This window comes from Camelus ferus, chromosome 4 (genome assembly GCF_009834535.1).
Source record: "Camelus ferus isolate YT-003-E chromosome 4, BCGSAC_Cfer_1.0, whole genome shotgun sequence".
NCBI lineage: Eukaryota > Metazoa > Chordata > Mammalia > Artiodactyla > Camelidae > Camelus > Camelus ferus.
The window spans coordinates 17,752,826-17,772,972 of NC_045699.1; the positions used below are offsets into that span (position 1 = coordinate 17,752,826).

Consider the following 20,147-nt stretch of genomic DNA (forward strand, 5'->3'; position numbering starts at 1 on the left):
AATAGACCTATACATACATGGACAAATAATTTTTTGACAAAGTTGCCTGGGTGAAGAAAGGATGGTATATTCAACAAATATAATTCACACCTTATAAAAAATTAACTCAAACAAAAATGGGCTAAAATGTAAACCTTAAACTATAAAACTCCTACAAGAAAACTTAGGCATTCCACCAAGTGATTAATTAATAAACTATACATGATATATATTCATATAATGGAATATTATTCAGCTGTAAAAAGGAATGAACTACTGACACATACTATACTGTATATAAATCTTGAAAACATTATACTACATAAAAAAGCCAGACAAAAATACCCCACATATTGCATGATTCCATTTATATGAAGTGTACAAAATAGGCAAATCTGTTGAGACAGAAAGTGGATTCATGGTTGCTGAAGGCTGGAGAGTGAGGAGAATAGAGAGCGACTGCTAATGGGTACAGAGTTTCTTTGAGGTGTGATGAAAATACTCTAAAATTGATTGTGGTGATGGTTACACAACTCTGTGAATATACTAAAACCACTGAACTGAACACATTAAATGAGTGGATTTTATGGTATATAAATTATGCCTTATTTTTTTAATTAAAAAAGGGAGAATATGGGAGAAAAAAAGAAAACAGAAAATCCTTGGGTAAGACAAAAAGCAAGAACCATAAAAAGGAAAACTTGAAAATTGGAATTCTTCAAAACTAAGATCTGCTCTTCAAAAGACATCACTAAGCAAATGAAGAGACAGGTTATGGATTAAGTGAAAATATTTGCAAAACATATTTCTAATAGAAAATTTATATCCAGAACATATGAAGAACTCTTTTGAAAACAAAAACCAGGGTTAAAAATGGGCAAAAGAGCAGGACACTTCACGGAAGAAAATATATGAATGGCGAATAAATACATGAAAAGATGCTCAATATCAGTAGTCTTAAAAAGAACACACACAAATTAAAAACCACAAAAGGGAAACCACTAACCATTATGGCTAAATTTAAAAAACTGACCGTATCAAGCAGTAGTGAGGAGGCAGAACAATTAGAACTCCCTTACATGGCTGGTAGGCATCCAAAATGGGGCACTCACTAGAAAAAGAGTTCAGTACTTTCCTATATTCACTTAGCATATGACCTAATGATCTCACTCCTAAGTATTTATTTACTCAGTAGAAATGGGAAACAGATGTCCATACATACACCTGCATGATAATGTTTACAGCAAGCTTAGTTATAATCTGGAAAAACTGGAAACAATCCAAAGGTCCATCAATGGGTAAATTAACAAACAAATTGAAACTCTCATGACAGGCTTTTTAAAATAAAAAGACTCAGAATAAGGCAGTAATGGGAATCAAAGCAGAGTCTGAAGAAAGTTCAGCTGGAAAAATACCAAATGGACTGCAATAAAAGAAAGACTAGAAGCATGGAGAAGAGTTAGGCAATACTAGACTCATCTTGGAAAAATCCAAAGGTATTCTTTTTAATGTCTCTGCTTAAGCTGGGATGGTACAAGGTAGTTCAGGGACAGTGGAGTTTCACACTGCCTGGGTTCAGTTTCCAGGCTCCTCTACTTATGTGTGTCAAGCGCACTAACAGTACCAACCTCACAGTGTTGATATGGAGATTAAATGACTTAATACACGCACAGAAACTTTTAAAGTGCCCAAGTTGGTTATTAGCTATTATTATTGTAACCCTTATTAACTAGCTCTTAAAATTCTTATTATTTGTCAGTCTGAGAAACTGCACAACTCATTCTCTATTTTTGCCTCTTTTAAAATGAACTACAGTAAGAAGATGAATCCAAACTAAAATCCTATCATAGATTGGCAGAATTCTGTACAATGTGTTTTCCAATTGACTCCTAAAATAATGATCTCTTCTCAACTTTGAAATTTCCTAGGCATACTACAATACAAGCAGCAAGTATCTTAACCCACATATTTTTTCTGTTCATATCTAAGGCACACCTCCTAAGTTCTGATACCATTTGCTGAATTTCCTTGGTGTCTCCTGCAATCCCCATTAGCACTTTTTCTTACTTCTAGTCTGATGGTGACTTTTGAAATCAGACTTCCATTAATACTTAACACTTCAGTTAGCCATCTAAGTGCACAGCTTAAAAACACACAAAAAGGTACCAAATCTCTCTCTTCTTGAAACCATCTAATAAGATGCTAGGGAAAACGAAATTACCTATATTTTCCTCGCTTTTCCGAAATTAAACCTCTCTTCTTCCTAGAGAAACACGGCTCTTCCCAGATCTTTCTCCCCCTCCTTAGTTAAATAAAAACACTGTACTAGACAAAAAAGGTGCTGAACAAAATATTTACATAATTTCAATTCTAATTAAATATATGAAAGGACTGTGGGTCTCATATGATAAAAATTGGTCTTTAAAAACTGGCTATGCTAACTGGTAGCAAATGGTATGATACAGAATATAATCCAACCAAATTAGCGATACCAACATTTACAAATTATGCATCAAAATAAGATTTAAAGCAAACATACTGTAAAAGCACTAATTACTTTTAACTCAAATCCTTTACAATTTTTATAATTTGTACATTTTCATTTATAACTGGTAGATAACTTATTATATCTAAATTATACAAAATAAACCTCTTTGCTGTGTTTTGTTTTGTTATTCATTCAAATATTTTAATTTTTATACACTATTTAAATTGTATACATTTTATGAATAACTGTCATAAAATTTTTAAAAACAACAACAAAAACACAAATTTCCCAAATACTTTCCAGTTCCCCTCATCCTCTGGTATTGCTATGATCCGCAATGATCAGATTTCATGCAAATCATCTAATGGTATCACATAATTTTACTTTAAAAGGGTGCCCTAAAAGGAAAGTAAAATAAACTCTAAAACCAAAGGGTTTTTTTTCCCCTAAACACTCTTATTTACTGTTGATTCCCAACATTCACAAAATATACACATTGGTGCCCTACATACTTTCAAAGGAGTAGAATTAAGAAATAGGAAAGAATATTTCTTTAAATAATAAATTGCTATTTATTCTGAACAATGGAAGTTAAACACTGATGAAATAAACCAAAATCCTAGATACTACTCCCTAAAAGGCTAGGCAGTAGGGGAAGCATGCCAGTTTTTTTGAGAAACACATCAAAATATTTTAGTATCCAGTTGGGTCAACTATTTTGCTTGTCTTTTAAGGCAACTTACATTAATTATGATTAAGAGAAAAATAATTTCCAAACATACACTAAATTTCATGGGCCCAAAGTGAAGGAGGGAATCCCCAAAACATATACAAGCAAGAAGAACCTGTTACAAAGTATGGGAAGGCACCCACCTCATGCACTAGAGCCAGCGAGGTCTGCTTGAAACTTCGCCCTCTACTGGCCATCAGTCGATTCAATGGTTTGCCATCTTTACTCTGATATGTTGAAATATCATAGCAAAATAACATACCACCTTTAAAAAAAGAAGAAACTTATAAAACCATTCCTTACGGGAAAACTTCATTAAGTTCTCAGTAATCCAAATTCAATCAATCTGGATAGAGATATTTAGAAATTAAAAGAACTTGCTATGCAAATTATGATTTTTAACTGTTGGTGTCAGGAAAGAAAAAAATAGAAAAGATACAAGAAGTTACCAGATTGAAACTACCACTTATTTACAAGCCTTACTCATTTGTAAATAAATAAGATGTGAATTGTAAATTTTATCATTTAAAATTTTGTGAACTGTTACTTCTAGAGGCTCTAAACTCTTTTTTAAAACTAAATCTCAATTACAGAGAAATGCTTGCACAAGTCAGTCTTCGTGAACTCCAGATAACAGGGGTTCCTTTAGTTTATACCCACAAGTGGACGAGTTTTCCCTCATACCTGAACTCACATACATTCAATCTCCCTTTTTTCCTCCCTCTTCCTTCTCTAATTCTTCTCCCAAAACTAAGTTGAATTTACAGCATCAGCTGGCCCCCAGTGGCATTTGAAAAGCAAAAGCAGGCAGCCAAATGCTAGACTATGAGTTAGGGTAGTCTTGGAAACTGAGTAATTTTGAGCCAATGAGAAGACATATTCAAGGACTAAGATAACTTAAAACAGAGATGATTACGTTTTAAAATATCTCTTCCTGAAGTATGATATAAGGAAAAGCACACATGTCATAAGCATCCAGCTCAATGAATTTTCATAAACTGAATGAACATATGTAATCAGCACACAGATCAAAACAAAACATTATTAATATCCCAAAGTCCTCTCATGTCTAATTCCAGTCACATCCACCCCCACCCCAAAGGTAACAATCTTCCAGCAACCCTTTTGCCTTCTTTGGTAATTTAGGTAACTAGAATTAGGCTGTATATACGCTTCTATATCTGGCTTCTTTCACTCAACATAATCGTTAAGAATCATTCATATTGTTACTGGCAGTTGTAGTATATGCATTGTCATTACTGAATAGTACTCCATCATGTGACTATACCATTATTTATTTATCCAGTTTACTGTCAACAGGTATTTAGATACCTTCCAAGTTTAGGGCTACTCAATGCTGTTTATGCTGCTTGGGTAATAACTAGGTAACTGGGTATAAATTTGTTCAGTACCAGTTTTCCAAACTGGTTGTACTAACTTACATTCCCAGCAGCAGCTTTAGTTGCTCCACATATTTATCAGTATTTCATATTACCCATCTTTTTTCATTTTAGCCATTCTGTTAAGTATGTCATGGTATTTTACTGTGGTTTTAATTTGCATTTCTTAGATGTCTAATGAAGTTGGCCATCTATTCATATGTTCATTGGACATTTGAATACTCTCTTTTTGAAGGGTAAGTTCTTTTTCCTGTTTTTCAATGAGTGCCTTTTCCTTATTGATTTGTAAAAATTCTTTATATATTCTAGATACGAGTCCTTTATCAGATATACGTATTATAAATACCTTCTCTCATTCTGTGGCTTGCCTTTTGACTCTCAATGGTGTATTTTGATTAACACATGTTCCTAATTTTAATAGAATTTGTTACTTTTAAAAACTAGAACTTTTAATTATAGGATCATTTGTTGAAAAGTTCATCCCTTTTCTCCACAACACTGCAGTGTCACTTTTATAACAAATCTGGTGACCTTGTATGTGTGGGTCTGTTTCTGGAAACCCCACATTCTTCCATTGGTCAGTTTGTCTATCCTTGCACCAATACCATACTGTCAATTATGGTGACTTAATAACAGGTCTTGAATTTGGTAACGTGTATCCTCCTACTTTGTTTTTATTCTTCAAGATGACCTTAGCTATTCTTGATCTTCTGCATTTCCTCATAAATTTTACAATCAGCTTGTCAATTTCCAAGGGATATTGACTGGGATTGGGTTGAATCTATATGCTAACTTGAAAAGAACTTATTTTTACAACATGGAGTCTTCTAGTCCATAAATATTGTAAATCAATCCATTTAGTACCATTTCTTTAATTTTTCTCCATAATATTTTATAGCTTACAGTATAAGGGTTTTACATACTGCTTGCTAAATTTATTCTTGGTACTTGATGTTTTTTGATGCTACTATAAATGGTATAATTTTTAAATTTCATTTTTTGTTATGGTATGTAAAAATAAATAATTGATTTTTATATATTGACCTCTGTATGTATGCAGTAACCTTGCTGAATTCATTTTTTAATCCTAATTAGTCTGTAGTTTTGAGTTTTCTACATACACAATCACAACAACAGCAAATAATGACTATTTTATTTCTTCCTTTTTAATCCTTATGACTGTTAATTCTTTTTCTTGGCTAGTTATGGCCTAGTTATGGCCTCCATCATGATACTGAATAATACTGGTGATAACAAGCATCCACATCTTTTTCCCAATCTCAAGGAGCAGAAGTTTCATTATTTCAGTATCAAGTACAGAGATTGCATTGTAGATGTTCTTTATCAGAATAAAAGAAGTTCCCTTCTATTCATAGCTTAATGAGAGAGTCTTTTTTGTATCATGAATAGGAGCTAAGGTTTTCAAAGGCTATTTCTGTATCTATTGCATCTATTGAGGTCATCTAAAGATTGTACTGCCTTATTCTATTAATCTAATAAATTATATTGATTTTCAAATATTAAATTAACCCCTTGTATGTACTGCTGAATTCAATTTTCTAACATTTTGGGGGGATTTTCACAACTATGTTCATGGAAGACACTGGTTTGTTATATTCCCTTCTTGTACTTGGTACAAGATTATGCTGATCTTATCAAGAGTGTTCCTTTTTTTTTTTATAATTTTCTGTTAGAGTTTATAGAGACCATTATTATTTCTCCCTCAATTTTTTTGAAGAATTCACCAAGGAAGCCATCTACACCTAGGGTATTCTGTGTGGGAAGGCTATTACAGATTCAATTTCTTTAATGCAGATCAAAGTGTTCATATAGTCTATTCCTCCTGTCAGTTTGCAGAGTTTTATATTTTGACATCTCATCTAATCTGTGAAAATTGGCTAAAAGTTCTTTATAATATTCTTTAATTTTTTGAATGCTGTAGGGTCTGAAGTGGTGTCTCCTTTGCTGTTCCTAATATAGGTAATCTATATTTCTCTATTTTTTTTGTTCAGACTTACCATGGCTTTATCAATTTTGTTAAACTTTCCAAAAAAATTAACTTTTGGCTTTGCTGATTTTCTTTATTTTATGTTTTTTATTGTCCTGATTTTTATTTTTCTTGTTATTATTCCATCCTTTATCATTTATTTAAGCTAGTTTATTTTTTTTTCTAAGTTTCTTGAAATGGAAGTTTAAATTATTATTGTTTTCCTTATTTCTTTTTTCAATATATGTATTAAGGGTATAAATTTCCCACTAACACTGTTTTAGATACATCCCACAAGTTGTATTTTGACATATTTTCTTTATCATTTAGTTCAAAATATTTTCTAATTTCCATTTTGACTTTTTTCTAGCACTTTTTCACTGTATACTTGACAGTGCTTGAAAGAACCACAGAAATTCTAAATGATGGTTTTCTTTTATCAGAGAGGAGTTTCTCCTCTGTTAGAGAGAGTGAAGGACTGATGATCTCAATTTATTCAGGGATTTAACTGAGTTAGGCTGAATTATAGCTTTGATAAATCTCAGTCCACCTCTGGTTCAACCCTGTTCCTAGGACAGCCTCATCAAGATTTTCAACTGACAGTCTAGTCAGTCCTTGACTCCACAATACAGAAAGATTATAGAAAATTCAGATCTGTCCTTGGAGGTTTTCAGCTTAGCTTTTAACTTCCCATCCCATAAAGCTTCAAAATTTGACAAATATTTTAAGGGAGAAACAGGCTGTGTGTTTGAAGGCCCTCAAGTCCCCAGTTTTGTCACTCAGGTTACCACATAAATGTCAAGATCTCTTTTGGTTTCTTTGCCTCCTGTACCTCTTGTTACAGTCTAGCCTGAATTTCAGTCTCTAGCTGAGGCCAGAATTAGTAAGTGTATCCAGGTAAAAGAGCTGTAGATTGTCAGTATTCATTCACTATTTGTGCGCTTTGTTTTCAGGCCCATTCTCCTAACCAGTCTTTATTTCCTAAGCACCACAAGACTGGAGATTTCATGGCCTCTCAGAAGCATCAGCCTAGTTCTTTTAACTTTCAATGCAAACTCAAAATTCATTAAGTATATTATGAGGAAAACCTCCAGCTTGTCACCTGTATTAGTCAAACTCTTCAGAGAAACAGAACCAACAGGATATAGATATACAGATAAGCAAGAGGAGACTTATTAGGGAAATTGGCTCTTAAGATTATTGAGGCTGAGAAATCTCACAATCTGTTCTCTGCAAACTGAAGAATCAGCAAAGCCAGTGGTGTGATTCAGTCTGAGTCAGAAAGCCTGAGAACCAGGGGCACCAAAGGCCAAAGGCATCAGAAGGTGGATCTCACAGCTCAAGCAAAGAGAGCCAATTCACCCTTCCTCTACCTTTTTGTTCCATTCAGGCCTTCAATTGATCGAATGTTGCCCACCCACATTGCTCAGGGTGGATCTGTTTTACTCAGTCCACTGATTCAAATGCTAACCTCTTCTGGAAGCACACTCACAGACTCAGAAATAATGTTTCCCGGTTATCTGAGCATCGCTTAGCCCAGTCAAGATGACACATAAAATTAATCATCACATTACTCTAGTCCCATGAAACCACTAAAAGCTTCACCGGTTTCTCTATCCTCCAAGAGGCCCCTTCCTGGGTCAATCACCAATCTTAGCCCACAGCCAGAATCAGTGAATATTCCCCATAGGAAGGTGGGGGGATCCATGGAGGACAATCTAAAATGGTCTCCCCATTCTGTAGTTTTAGTCTGTTCTTTGTTTTATCTTACCTATGTCTTTGCTTCTACATTTCTCCAATGGCTATAAAATGAGATTTATTTTTTCATCTATCCAGCTGTGTGTTTAGATGTTAGCAGCAGCAGCAGCAATGCCTTGCCATGCCCTATCACATCCTACTTGAAGAAGAAGTTAAATTATTACATTAAAAACCTGTACCTTGATACCAAGTAGTGTGCTTACCTGCAAGGCCAGGTTTCAAACCTGGTTGCTTGTTTGTTTCATACATTTTTAACATAAAATTGGGGATTCCTGCTACAGTCTTTCCTTGGTCTAAGCGGGCACCTCCTTTTAATGCAGAGTGATACACGCCACGGGGCATATTCACCATTTCCTGCTTCACGAGAGATGTAAAAAATTCTTCCAAAGCTGAAAGAGATAAAAGGAGATCAAAAGTAGAGTAAATACAGTATGCTAGAATAGAAACATTCGTTCCTAACTCATATATACACATACACACAACAACATAGCTATATTTCAGGCCAAATTTCACAAAGTGAGAAAAGAACTCTTGATTCCCATCCCTTTCTTACTCTTCCCCAAGTCAGATCACAGCACCCAGTTACTCAAGCTTAAGAACTTAGTCATTCTCAATTCTTCTCTTTCTCACACTTCTTACATGTAATCCATTAGCAAGTCCTTTTAGATCTACTTTCAAAAATATATCTCAAATACACCCATTTCTCTCCATTTTCACTGCTACTTGCTCAGTCATCATCTTCTCTCTTCCTCAACTGGATGAATTTAAAAACTCGTTTCTTGGTTTCATCTCCTCATGACTGCTCCATACAAATCATCCTCTTCCCAGAAGCCAGAATTTTATGTTACTCCCTTCCCTAACATCTTCCAGTGTTTTTTCATTGTACATAGAATGACATCAGAACTTCCGACAATGATCAAGGCTTTCTGTGATCTAGCCCCTGCCTCTCCCTCTGGCCTCATCTCTACCACCCGTCCTTCCTTTCTAGCTATATTAAAGGCACGCTTCCATATGGCCTTTTCCCCACTCGAACTCAAAGTTCACATCTAAGTCAAGGCCGCTGCACTTGCTCTTCCTTCCCCCTGGAACACACTCGTCCCTGATTTCCACATGCCTGGCTCCTTCTTGTCATTTAGGTATTTTCAGAGAGGCCTTTCATGACTATCCACCATCCTGTAGTAATATCAGTACACTTTTAAAAAAAAATTAATCCATTATTTCTTTGCTTGTGCTCCTTCTAATTAAGCCCAAGATCTTTGATTTGATATCTTTACTTACTATAAGGTAATACAGTAATGTAGGATCAGAAATCAATAGGATATCCAAACAAAACACTTGATTTAATACTATAGGTTTATATTCAAGTGTTATTTTCCTAAGATCCACTAGAGGTTGCCCAATGCAGAAACAAAAACAACAAAAAATTAAAGCTAAACAAATCATATGGAAAACCAAAAAGGAAACCACTACATGTGCCTCTTATTATAGGAACAAAAAGCAAGAGTCCACCTACCTAAACTGGAATTTCATTCAGAAAAGATCTGAAAGTCTTCTTTAAATTACCATGATTAAATTAAAGGCAGCAAGTGCTTGCTGGAACATCTATTATGGGCCTAGTTCAGTCATTCCCATACAGAACCTTCCTGGGTGTAACCAAGCTTATCCATTCAAAGCCCAGAGAACATCCGCGTAGGATGTTTTCCACTTGTCCCTCCAGATTCATCCTCTCAACCCTACTCTGTGCCCTGCAAGAATAACGTTTCACAACTGCATCACCAGTTTCCTTTATCCTCTGGCTTTTGGTTGGTTTCATCCAACGGAAGACACTCATAGGAGATCAAAGGGTAAAAACAAAGGTCAAGGCATATACTCCCCAGAAACCCTCCTGCAAAACTGTTCCAGGTTGCCTGCACCCCTCTTTTGAAGGTCCTGGCTCCCCTTAGGCAGTCCTATTTATGACATAGATACTCTCTCTCATTCTCCTAACTGCTACCTCCCCTTACCTCTTTAGGCTTAGGGACATTAACCATTCTGAGATGATTCAACATTGCTTATGAATTTCCTTTAACCTTGAAACACGTCTTTAAGCTGTCCCTTTATTAAACTCTCAATTACTCCCTCTGAAATTCCTGTGAAGACCCTGATCAATACATCATCTAAATGAAAAATGTGAATAATATCCAACTGCAGGTCATATAACCCAATTCCAGTCTGCACATGCACATGTATGACTGCTTTGGGCAGAGTGGGAGTACAAACTTTTCAGAATGTACCTAAGAACCAACTGTCTGTGAGGACAGAATTTCATGCTTCCTCAGAAGGGATTCTGTTCTGGTAAAACCTGATACATGTCAAGAAGTAAGTACACATCTGCACATAGACTAACCCAGGAATGAAAATTTGTCTACTTGTCAAGCTCTTTAGAGAATTAAGGATTCTCAAATAATTCCAGCCCTGAGAGAAGTTTATATGAAGGTAAAATAGCATGAATGCAACTGATATGTATGGTGCCATCTTCCCCCAGCCACTAAGCTAGCCACTAGGAATTTTTTCCATTGTCTTTGAGCCTTCCCCTAGTCTCTTCCTTTCAGATGACCAGGTGAGGATTAGAAAAGAGTTGAAAATGTGTAGGACACATAGTATCAGATACAAATTTTTAAAACAAACCAAATGTCCTTCAACAGATGAGTGAATAAAAAAAACATTGTGATATATTTTATAATGTAATACTACGCAGCAATAAAAAAGAACATAGAATTGATACAGGCAACTATTTGGATGAATCTCAGACACTATACTAAGTGAAAAAAAAAAAGAGCTAATCCTCAAAGCTTACATACTGTACAGAAAAATAAACTGGTGAAATCTCATTAGGTCTATAGTTTAGTTAGTAGTATTGTACCAATATGAATTTCCTTGTTTTAATAATGAACTAAGGTTATATGAGATGTTATCAATGGGAGCAGCTGGGTGAAAGTACATGCGAACTCTCTGAACAATTTTTGCAACTTCTTGTAAGTCTAAAATTTATTTTAAAATTCAAAAAAAATTTAAATCAATACCAGTAACATCCCTATTTAAAATAATGCAAATTACTGGATTTACTTTGCAGCTTCTTCTATGTTTACTTGAGAGGAACCAAGAGGAGAAAAGGGCTAGGATTTTCTTACACTCAGTGCAATCCAGTTTTCTACCTGTTGAACCTAGAGATCTAATATATGTCATCCGCCCTGTACCTTTTAGGATATACATTCCTAAGGCTGGTGCTTTTTTCCCTGGTTCTTTTTCTGAGTTCTCCAGTAACAGAGGGAAAGTGAGGAACAGAAAAATGAAGAACTTTGCTCACGGTGACACGGTTTGCCAGAGACAGCCAGCCTCTAGATCACTCATCTGACTTTAATTATTGAATTTTTCTCAAATAGACACAATTGTTGATCTCAAACCCTCCCCTTCTTTCTCAAGGAAAGACACCAGCAACCATCAAGTACAAACAACGCAGAAGAGCCAGTTAACGGTCACCTCAGCACTGCTAATACCGGGTGAACAGAAACAACAGCACATCTCAGGCAACAAACATCTTCCCCTTTCTTCTGATACCACAAGACTGGGGTGAGGAATCCATGTAAGAGGGAACAAAGTCATTAAAAAAGCGCAAGAGGACTGCTAACTCTAAGGTTATCTGGGGTACAGGAGGACTTCGGATAACCAAAGGCTTTCTCCTTTCTTGGACTCACTATTAACTTCAAGGTAGGTCCTAGACTGTGAAGAGCCTTAAGGTAGGATGTGGGGATGAACAGAAGAAAGGAACAGGGAACAAACCTTGTTCTGCACATGAGGAGAAAAGAAAAGATCAACTCTACATTAAACTGTTCAGTTTTCTCTAGTGAAAGCAGACAAGGATTTGGGACAAGAGCTTTGCCTAGCAATAAACACTAGCGTATAATTTGGCTGAATTCCTCAGGAATCTCCATGTGCGATGAAGCCAGGAATAAAAACTTCCAACATTATAGACTAGTGAGATTATGACTGAGAAGATAAAGATATTTCTTGCATTGACTGAACTTAACTTTCAGAGATTAAATTTTTACATCCATGAACATTCAAGGCAGAATTGGGACAGAACAAGATAATAGATACATGCTTGAGAAAATGTTGGCTAATACTAAATTAGAATGATTAGATAGAATGAGAATAATTTTGTTTTAATGTCAAGGTCCTGTAACTTTATATCAAAAACTGAATGATCATACAATTTAATCCAGTTTTTAAAATGTTAATGTATAGCTCTCAATTATTGGTACCAGCTTTGGAGTAATTATAAAAAAAAAATTTATAATGATAAAACTACCCAGTAAATTTGAAGATTCTAATGATCTTTTCACTTAGCTTATACAATAAGCTAAAGAACCATTTGAATCAGTGACTTAAAGCTCCAAAGCAAATTTGTCTTATAGAATAAATTTAGCTTTTGCAATGAATTTAAATGTTTCAGTGAAAATAGCTGTTTAAACTAGTTTTCCAGTTCAATTTTATTCGAGTCTAACATTTTTCAGTGTTTTGAACACCATCCCACCTCCAGCACTCCCTATAGAACACAGATAGTACATAAGCATTTAAGATTAAAGTAAGCTGTAATGTGTACACATCACAAAAGAGCACAATGAAGCAAAAATCACTGAAAAATTCTAGCTTCCCTGACACCAAATAGGAATCACCTGGTAAAACCAGAGGAGCAGTGAGTGACAACAGGTTGAGATAGCACTGAGCCAGGCACTGAAAGATCCACATCCTTTTCATCCCCCTCCTCATCTTCATCTTCATCTAGCTCATCAGGAACCTGGATTTCTGGTCTTACCTGAAATGACAGAGAAGGCCATACTAGAACATTATGTAAAATCTTTTCTTTGTCCTTTTTATGCTGAGATTCAAAAACTGGGTTAGACTCATTGCTCTAGAATGTCAAAAGACCATTAAAATTAATTTTAAAAAATCTATTCATTTTTAGATTAACTACATGGTAAACTCTAATCTTCTTCTTAGATACAATCCCAGATCCATGTAAAGAACTAATGGTAATAGAGCAAGGAAATCACCATATACCAGCCTAAACAATGATTATTATAGATAGCTAATAAAATTTTACACCATCCAACAATAAAAAGCAAACACTCACACATTCAATATATTGAACTACTATGGTCTATAATTAAACATTTGCCTTGTCTGCATACATTTTTAAAAAATTTGTAATTTCAGCCACATCTCAGTGACAAAGCTTAAAATCTTCTAAAAGAATATATAGTAGGGAATCAGGAAATTCAGAATGCTTTAGTTGACATTTTTTTAGACTTGGTAGTTTGTTGCTATAGAATATAAAACACTAAAATCTGTAATTGGTAGCTATACTTTATTGTGCATAATTTTCAGTTTGAAGATTTTTGTGGTTGTTCTGTGATTAGTTAGTTTTGTTTGAACCAAAAATCAAAAATGTAAGATTACCACTATTGTAGTTTCCACAAGATATAACTGTCAAGTAATTAATTAAATTTTTAATGCTTTCAATGACACACCGTCATATTGCCCACATAGAGATAATCAAGCATTAGGGGAGGAAATCAAAATATATAAAAGTGGTTGCTATAACCATAAAGTGCCAGAACCCAGTCATTACCATTAGCCTGTCTCCCGGAGTTATTTTTAGAAATAATTAACAATTCCTGCAGACTGCCTTCTTCATAGGTCCCCAAAGCACTGTTCCATTTAGGAGCTACACTGAGTCAGGATTCTTACAGGGGGATAAAAGAAAACAGAGAGAAAATGCTTCTCTCAAGTATAATAACCTCAACTCCAATGAAGCCTTCAACCATAACTGGTGTTCTTATCACTAGTGAAGGAGTGAAAGCAACCTGACCACCAAGCACTTTCCAAGACAAGATTTAATTCTAATTCAGTCCTGAGGATCTAATTCTCTGAGGACCCAGCGAGCCATAATTACAGAGATAACAATGATGTATGCTCCAAAGAGGGCATGCCCGCATTTGTTGATATCACTGCACACCAGAGAAATCCTGGCACATTTGCAAATCTTTCGGTTCTGACAAGTAGGCTTTTCCAAGTGTCTCTGGTCTGCATATATACTTGGAATTTGCCATGATTAGTATCATCAAGAGGTATCTTAGAGATTCTAACCAGTCCTCGTTGCCTAAAAAGTTCTAAAAAAAAAAAGGAGTTGATTCTGGGTCCATTTACTTTGTTTCCTGACTTTTTTACACATCATAGTACAAATTAAAAATAATATTTGAACAGCATACAGGGGAAAGAGACAATAAGGCTGACAGATGGAGACTACATTAATAACACCAGTTACTACACCAGTGCATCAGAACACTGGGAAGCTCTGATATACCTCATATTCACAAATGATAGGAGACTGAGGGAGGTGGAAGGCAGTGGTAAACACTTAAGCTAATATGAAAACTCAGGGATGGTGAGGATGTGGAGAAATCAGAACCCTCATACATAGCTGGTGGGAATGTAAAATGGTGCAGCCCCTTTGGAAAACAGCCTGGCAGTTTCTTAAAAAGCTAAATGCAGAATTACCATATGGCCCAACAATTCCACTCCTAGGTATATGATCAAGAGAAATGAAAATATATGGTGGATTCATCCATCTTAAGTTGTCTAATTCTGCATTCACATAATTGGACAGACACCTATATCAATTTATCTGCTAGTGGTCAACAACGTATGCCTGCACCTTACATATGCATGTATTTTAACAAACTATGGGTGTACTGCAATTTAAGTATAGATGATGTACTCTGCCTACTTATAATGGTAGGATTATTCCTTCAATTTTGCTTCTTTAAAGGTGAATTGATTCTCCTGAACCAATCAGTACTTGTTGTTAGACCTTGGTTTCATTCCATTTCCCTCTTCCTCTGTTCACCTCTTAAAGTACTTGTTCCAGCCTCCCTGTGCGAGCCCCAGGGTTCTCCCTTGGCTTGTGTGCAACAACTGATCAAGATCAACATGAGTGCAACTAAGGAAAATCAAGGGAAGTCATGTGAAAGAATGCATGTTAAAACTATAAAATGTTGGTAATTATATTAGCTACTAAAACATCCAGGAAAACTGTATGTTTAGAATACACACACACACGCACGCACATGCACACACCAACTACACCCTTCCAGTTATAGCTAAGCTTTGTGGAATAAACTTAAATGGAGACCCAAATATAAAATGATCAATGACTTTTAAAATCTGCTTTATGTTGAATATTGGAAAGCTTATCCTACAAAATTCCTCACTACAGGTTCTGAGCCAGGTAACCTTTCAACTACCTTTCTGTGTATGTAACCTATGAAAATCCAGGAGTTTGTGCATAAACAGAGGATTTTATTTGGAACACGTCAAATATCTGCATAAATTCATTTAAAAAGAGAAACAGCTTCTGATGAATGCAATGACATTCACTTAAATCAAAGTTGAACAGGTTACACCATATTAATAACAACCCAGGGTGCATAATGAGTTCTTTTATATTACTTCTAAAATTAACTCCAGAGATCAACAACATAATCATCTTAAGATCTCTGAAATAAAAAGTTCAATTTTTAAACAGTCAAATATTTTTAATGAACCCAAGTCAGAGAGAAGAGTCAACCTATATGTTTATCCATTACTGATTATTTTACCAAAAAGACAATTCTCTACAGTTTTCTGTTTATTTCATTTTGGAGGGTTGTGGGGGCACTAAAGAAGGCAGAGGAGAAAGATAAACAGCTAAAAAGACAAAGAAATACAAACTAAAAGGGAAAAATCATTCATGTCTATTTTTTAACACTGAAATCAATAGGTCCTCAAAGAAAACTTCTGACCAACTTTAGATTCACATGTTTCAAGTGGTTAAAAATAATATTTTTAAAAACCAACAAACATATGGATTCATTCACTATTCCCAGCTCATAAGATGGTCTAGCACTTAGCATACATCCAATACACAAATAAACCAATGCAATATTAAGATTCATTATCAATAATCCCACAGAACTTCCTAATGACAAACCAGTGACAAAAAAGATGAGTTAATGAATTTGGTTTTCAAATCCCTAACTCACAGGGTATCTCATTCAGCTGTACTCTCCATTGACATTTTCCATCTTACCTTAGATGTACTGTTTTAGTTAACCCTAAATCTTCCGTCTGCCACTCCTCTAATGCCTTTTGTTTTACCAGCCTGTTAGCGTTCAACAAGTTTCATAGTTTAAGTTGATACATCAATAAACAAGAAATCTTTCTACAGTAAATTTAAAGAAAGGCAGTACTTACAAAAGTGGCTGAATTATAATCCACAAATGTAACCATGTTGATAAGCATGCATTGTATCTTTTTAAAAAAGTTTTCTGCTTGAGATTCACAGTAGGCTCAGTTAAGAGATTATTTCACAGTTTCCACAAACAGAAAAAGAGAACGTGGATGTACTTTCACTGGGAAGGTACACAGGTAGCCTTCAGTTTTGCGAGTGAGCCAAACTGCCCTTGGCGCAGAGTGAGAAATCTCTGACAACAAGGAAGGATCCTAGACTTTACATTATAGGGAGTCCCTACCTGGCAGGGACTTCTGAAACAACTGCAAATCTGTTTTCCTAGAAAATGAGCCGCAGTTTCACATCACTGCCATCATCTACAAAACAGAAGTGGGAGCTGACTGGGTTGTATCCTTAGCTTCTGGGGACTTGTTTGGAGTATGAACATACTGACCACTTTCCGGACTTTTAGGCCTCAGGTATTCAGACAATCAAACTGACAATCAGTAATGAATAAAAAGAGGAAGAAGAATGCATGGTGTGATCTTGGAAGCAATGATTCTCCAGGAGGAGGCGGGTCCTCGGTGTCAGAAGCTGGGGCCGGAGTGGGGTAGACCATTATGTCCTCTTATCTTAATCCCAGTTTACAACATCCACTAAAGTGAACCACTGTTACTTATGGGAGTGGGTCATAATCCCAGAAGGGGGTTAGGGCAGAAAAAAGTTGAAAAGCATGGCTTAAAAAGGTTAGAGATTTCCTTTATAGCTCTTCACGCTTTGCTGGTAAAAATCCAAGCATATATAGAAACTCCAACTCTAAATGCATCACTACCCTTTATGTTGGAAGGTATAATGAGCCATTTATGGCTATTCAAGGATCAGAGGATACAGAAGAGTTAGATTTAAAAAAAATCTAATATTTGACTGAGTATAGCACTTAACTGAGTATTAATTCTAACAAACATAGTAAGAAACTGAATATAAACCCGAAAAGGAAAAAATACAAACATATCAATATTTAAAGAGGCAGAGACTAAACAGTCAAGAGTATATATGGGAGTTACTTAATAAAAGCTATTACTCCAGCTGGAATACTTCAGTAATAACACCTAAAAATAAAGGCAATCATTATGCTGTGATATAAATTAGTGAGTGCTTATTTAAAATAATAATAATAATAAAAAGTATCTTGCCAGATACTGTAGTTAATCTATTGGTACGAGTTTCCACACTAAATTTAACGTAGCTTTTTTCTCCTTTTCTTTCTCTCTCTCTCTCTTTTTAAAAGAAGTTATGGGTATTGTTAGTCACCACAGTGCAGTCTGAAATCCCATCTTTTTTTATTTTAAAAGTCACAGAACAGCTTTTCTTAAGGCTTCCTGTTTGAGATAACTGCACGACAAGCTAGCCAATCTGTCTTTGAGTTCTCAGTAACATGGGAAATCCTGCCTTGCTCAGGATTTGGTTTTACAAGAGCCAATCTTCAGTCCCTCCAATTCAATTCAAAAAACAGAAGTTCGCTTGGTTCCTACTGGCATCTAATCTATCAATCCAGAAGAAAAATTCAACCCATTTTAATGCCTGAGGGTCCCAAGAAATTCACAACAAAACTTCTTTCCATTTGACCTCAAGAACTGATTCTGGGTGATAGTTACATATAAGTTCTCCTAACACAATGTCTTTCTCACACTCTAAAGGCATTCAATAAGCATTTGTATACCTTTGAACTACTTAACACAACCTGATAATTTAAAGCCAGTTATATTACATAGATATTAGAAAAGGTTGTATATTTTTAGTTTAGTTTAAAAACTAAGATAATGTCACACAATGTGTTAATCTTTAAAAGACAGTGATATTTTCTTCATTTACTTCTCTGGGACTAACCTATATATCGTTTCAAATTAAAATAATAAATACTTTTTTTTCACATGGCATCTCAATTCTGTATCACAAAGATCTTTGGCTGCACAGGTGGTATGCAGACCATGCTTGGATGTGAAATCTAAGATGGTGTACACTAACTAGATAAAGTGGTTCCTATAGTGACACAGATCTTGCCATGGGCACAGGCGTGCAGTCATTCACCCAGTCACCTCATGGAGACTTCGTTTGCTCCACAAGTGTCTTTCATCTGCTGCAAAGAAAATTAAGTTCATTATCTGTGAAGTCTAAGACCTCTACCATCTTTCACAGATTAAGCAAATAATGAATATGAATTCTTATCTTTTATGGACGACATATCTAGAGTTACAGGTAAGAATCTCAGGGTGAGAGAGGGACACAAATGAAACTATAAAATCCAGCAGTAAAGAGGTACCAGTGAGAAAGCAGAAAGGCCTACCTGTTCAGGCAGATGAAGGATGGTGTGCTCTCCGGCACTAAAGTGTGACAGAGATTTATAAGCAGCATTTGCTACAACTGGGTCCTAGACAGAGTAAAAGTAAAATAAACAAAAGAAACAACATGTATTAAACAGCAACTCTGGAGGAACAAAGAAAATCTTCCCTCACCAACCTCAAAGTTCTATGGTCTGGGCTTTGGAGATGGTATTCAAGCCTTGCTTAATATGTCCCAATTAAAAATAAAGAAAACAGCATTGCAGAGAGACATCAGAAGGACCAGGTTTTTATCCTAGTTGGGAACCTTAAACGTAAAATAACTCATAATCACTCCGGTCCCCATGAGGTAGATGGTTTGTCAGAAGGACTATGGGGTTTAGAGTCCAAGGGGTCTGGAACTGGACTCTGATTCTCTAGCTACCAACAGGGAAAGCTGGCCTTTTGGAATGTAAGTGAGGCAGGTAGAACATCACCAACACCCTCTCCTCTATACAGCTTGTTTGGAAATAACAGCCGAAAAATGGAGTGGACTTGCTGTTTGTTTGATGTGCTTACTGGCGGGGGGAAGGGCAAAGCAGGAAAGAGGAAGGACCATTAAAAATACGAGACAGTGGCAACAGTCCCTCTTCAAGCTGCCAGCTTCAGAAAGTAATAAGCGCATTTTATGGTTTAAAAAAAAAAGGTATTAACTGGCATAAATTATGAATAATTTTTAAAATCTAAAATAAATTTTTAATAGTCACAATTCTTATAAAACCAAGAAGGCAGCATCTCAAGGGAGTCATATTTTCATCTTAAGAGTCTTATTTCCCAGTTCTTTTCCCAGCTTGGTTCTGGTTCACTGACACCCTGTGCTGGTACCTTGTTTTGAGTGTGGTTCCAGAGGAAGCTGAGGACTTGAACTTTAAAATTCTGAAAAATCAACAAACAACAGAATAAATTTTTAAGACAAAGAAAAAATTGAGAATAAACAATGTAAAGTAGTAAATGTGGAAATTAAATCACTTTAAACTTATTCACTAGTGAATGACTTAATCTATATTTACCCGTCATTCATAAAATGAAAATACTCAGAAACTGACTCATCATTTAAACATACGGATATGTTCAACATGATGAGTTTTTAAAATGATTAAATTCAGGAACCTAACC

The 20,147-nt window shown here is 35.5% G+C and overlaps 1 protein-coding gene across 1 annotated transcript in view; it reads right to left on the bottom strand.

Annotated features, from left to right (window-relative positions):
• Positions 1-20,147, bottom strand: part of FOCAD (focadhesin) — a 237,411-nt gene that overhangs the window by 76,966 nt on the left and 140,298 nt on the right. The window contains 6 exon segments of the mRNA XM_006180373.3: positions 3,341-3,462; positions 8,546-8,731; positions 13,058-13,103; positions 13,105-13,197; positions 18,998-19,081; positions 19,857-19,907. Of these exon segments, the coding sequence (XP_006180435.2) occupies positions 3,341-3,462; positions 8,546-8,731; positions 13,058-13,103; positions 13,105-13,197; positions 18,998-19,081; positions 19,857-19,907 (582 nt within the window).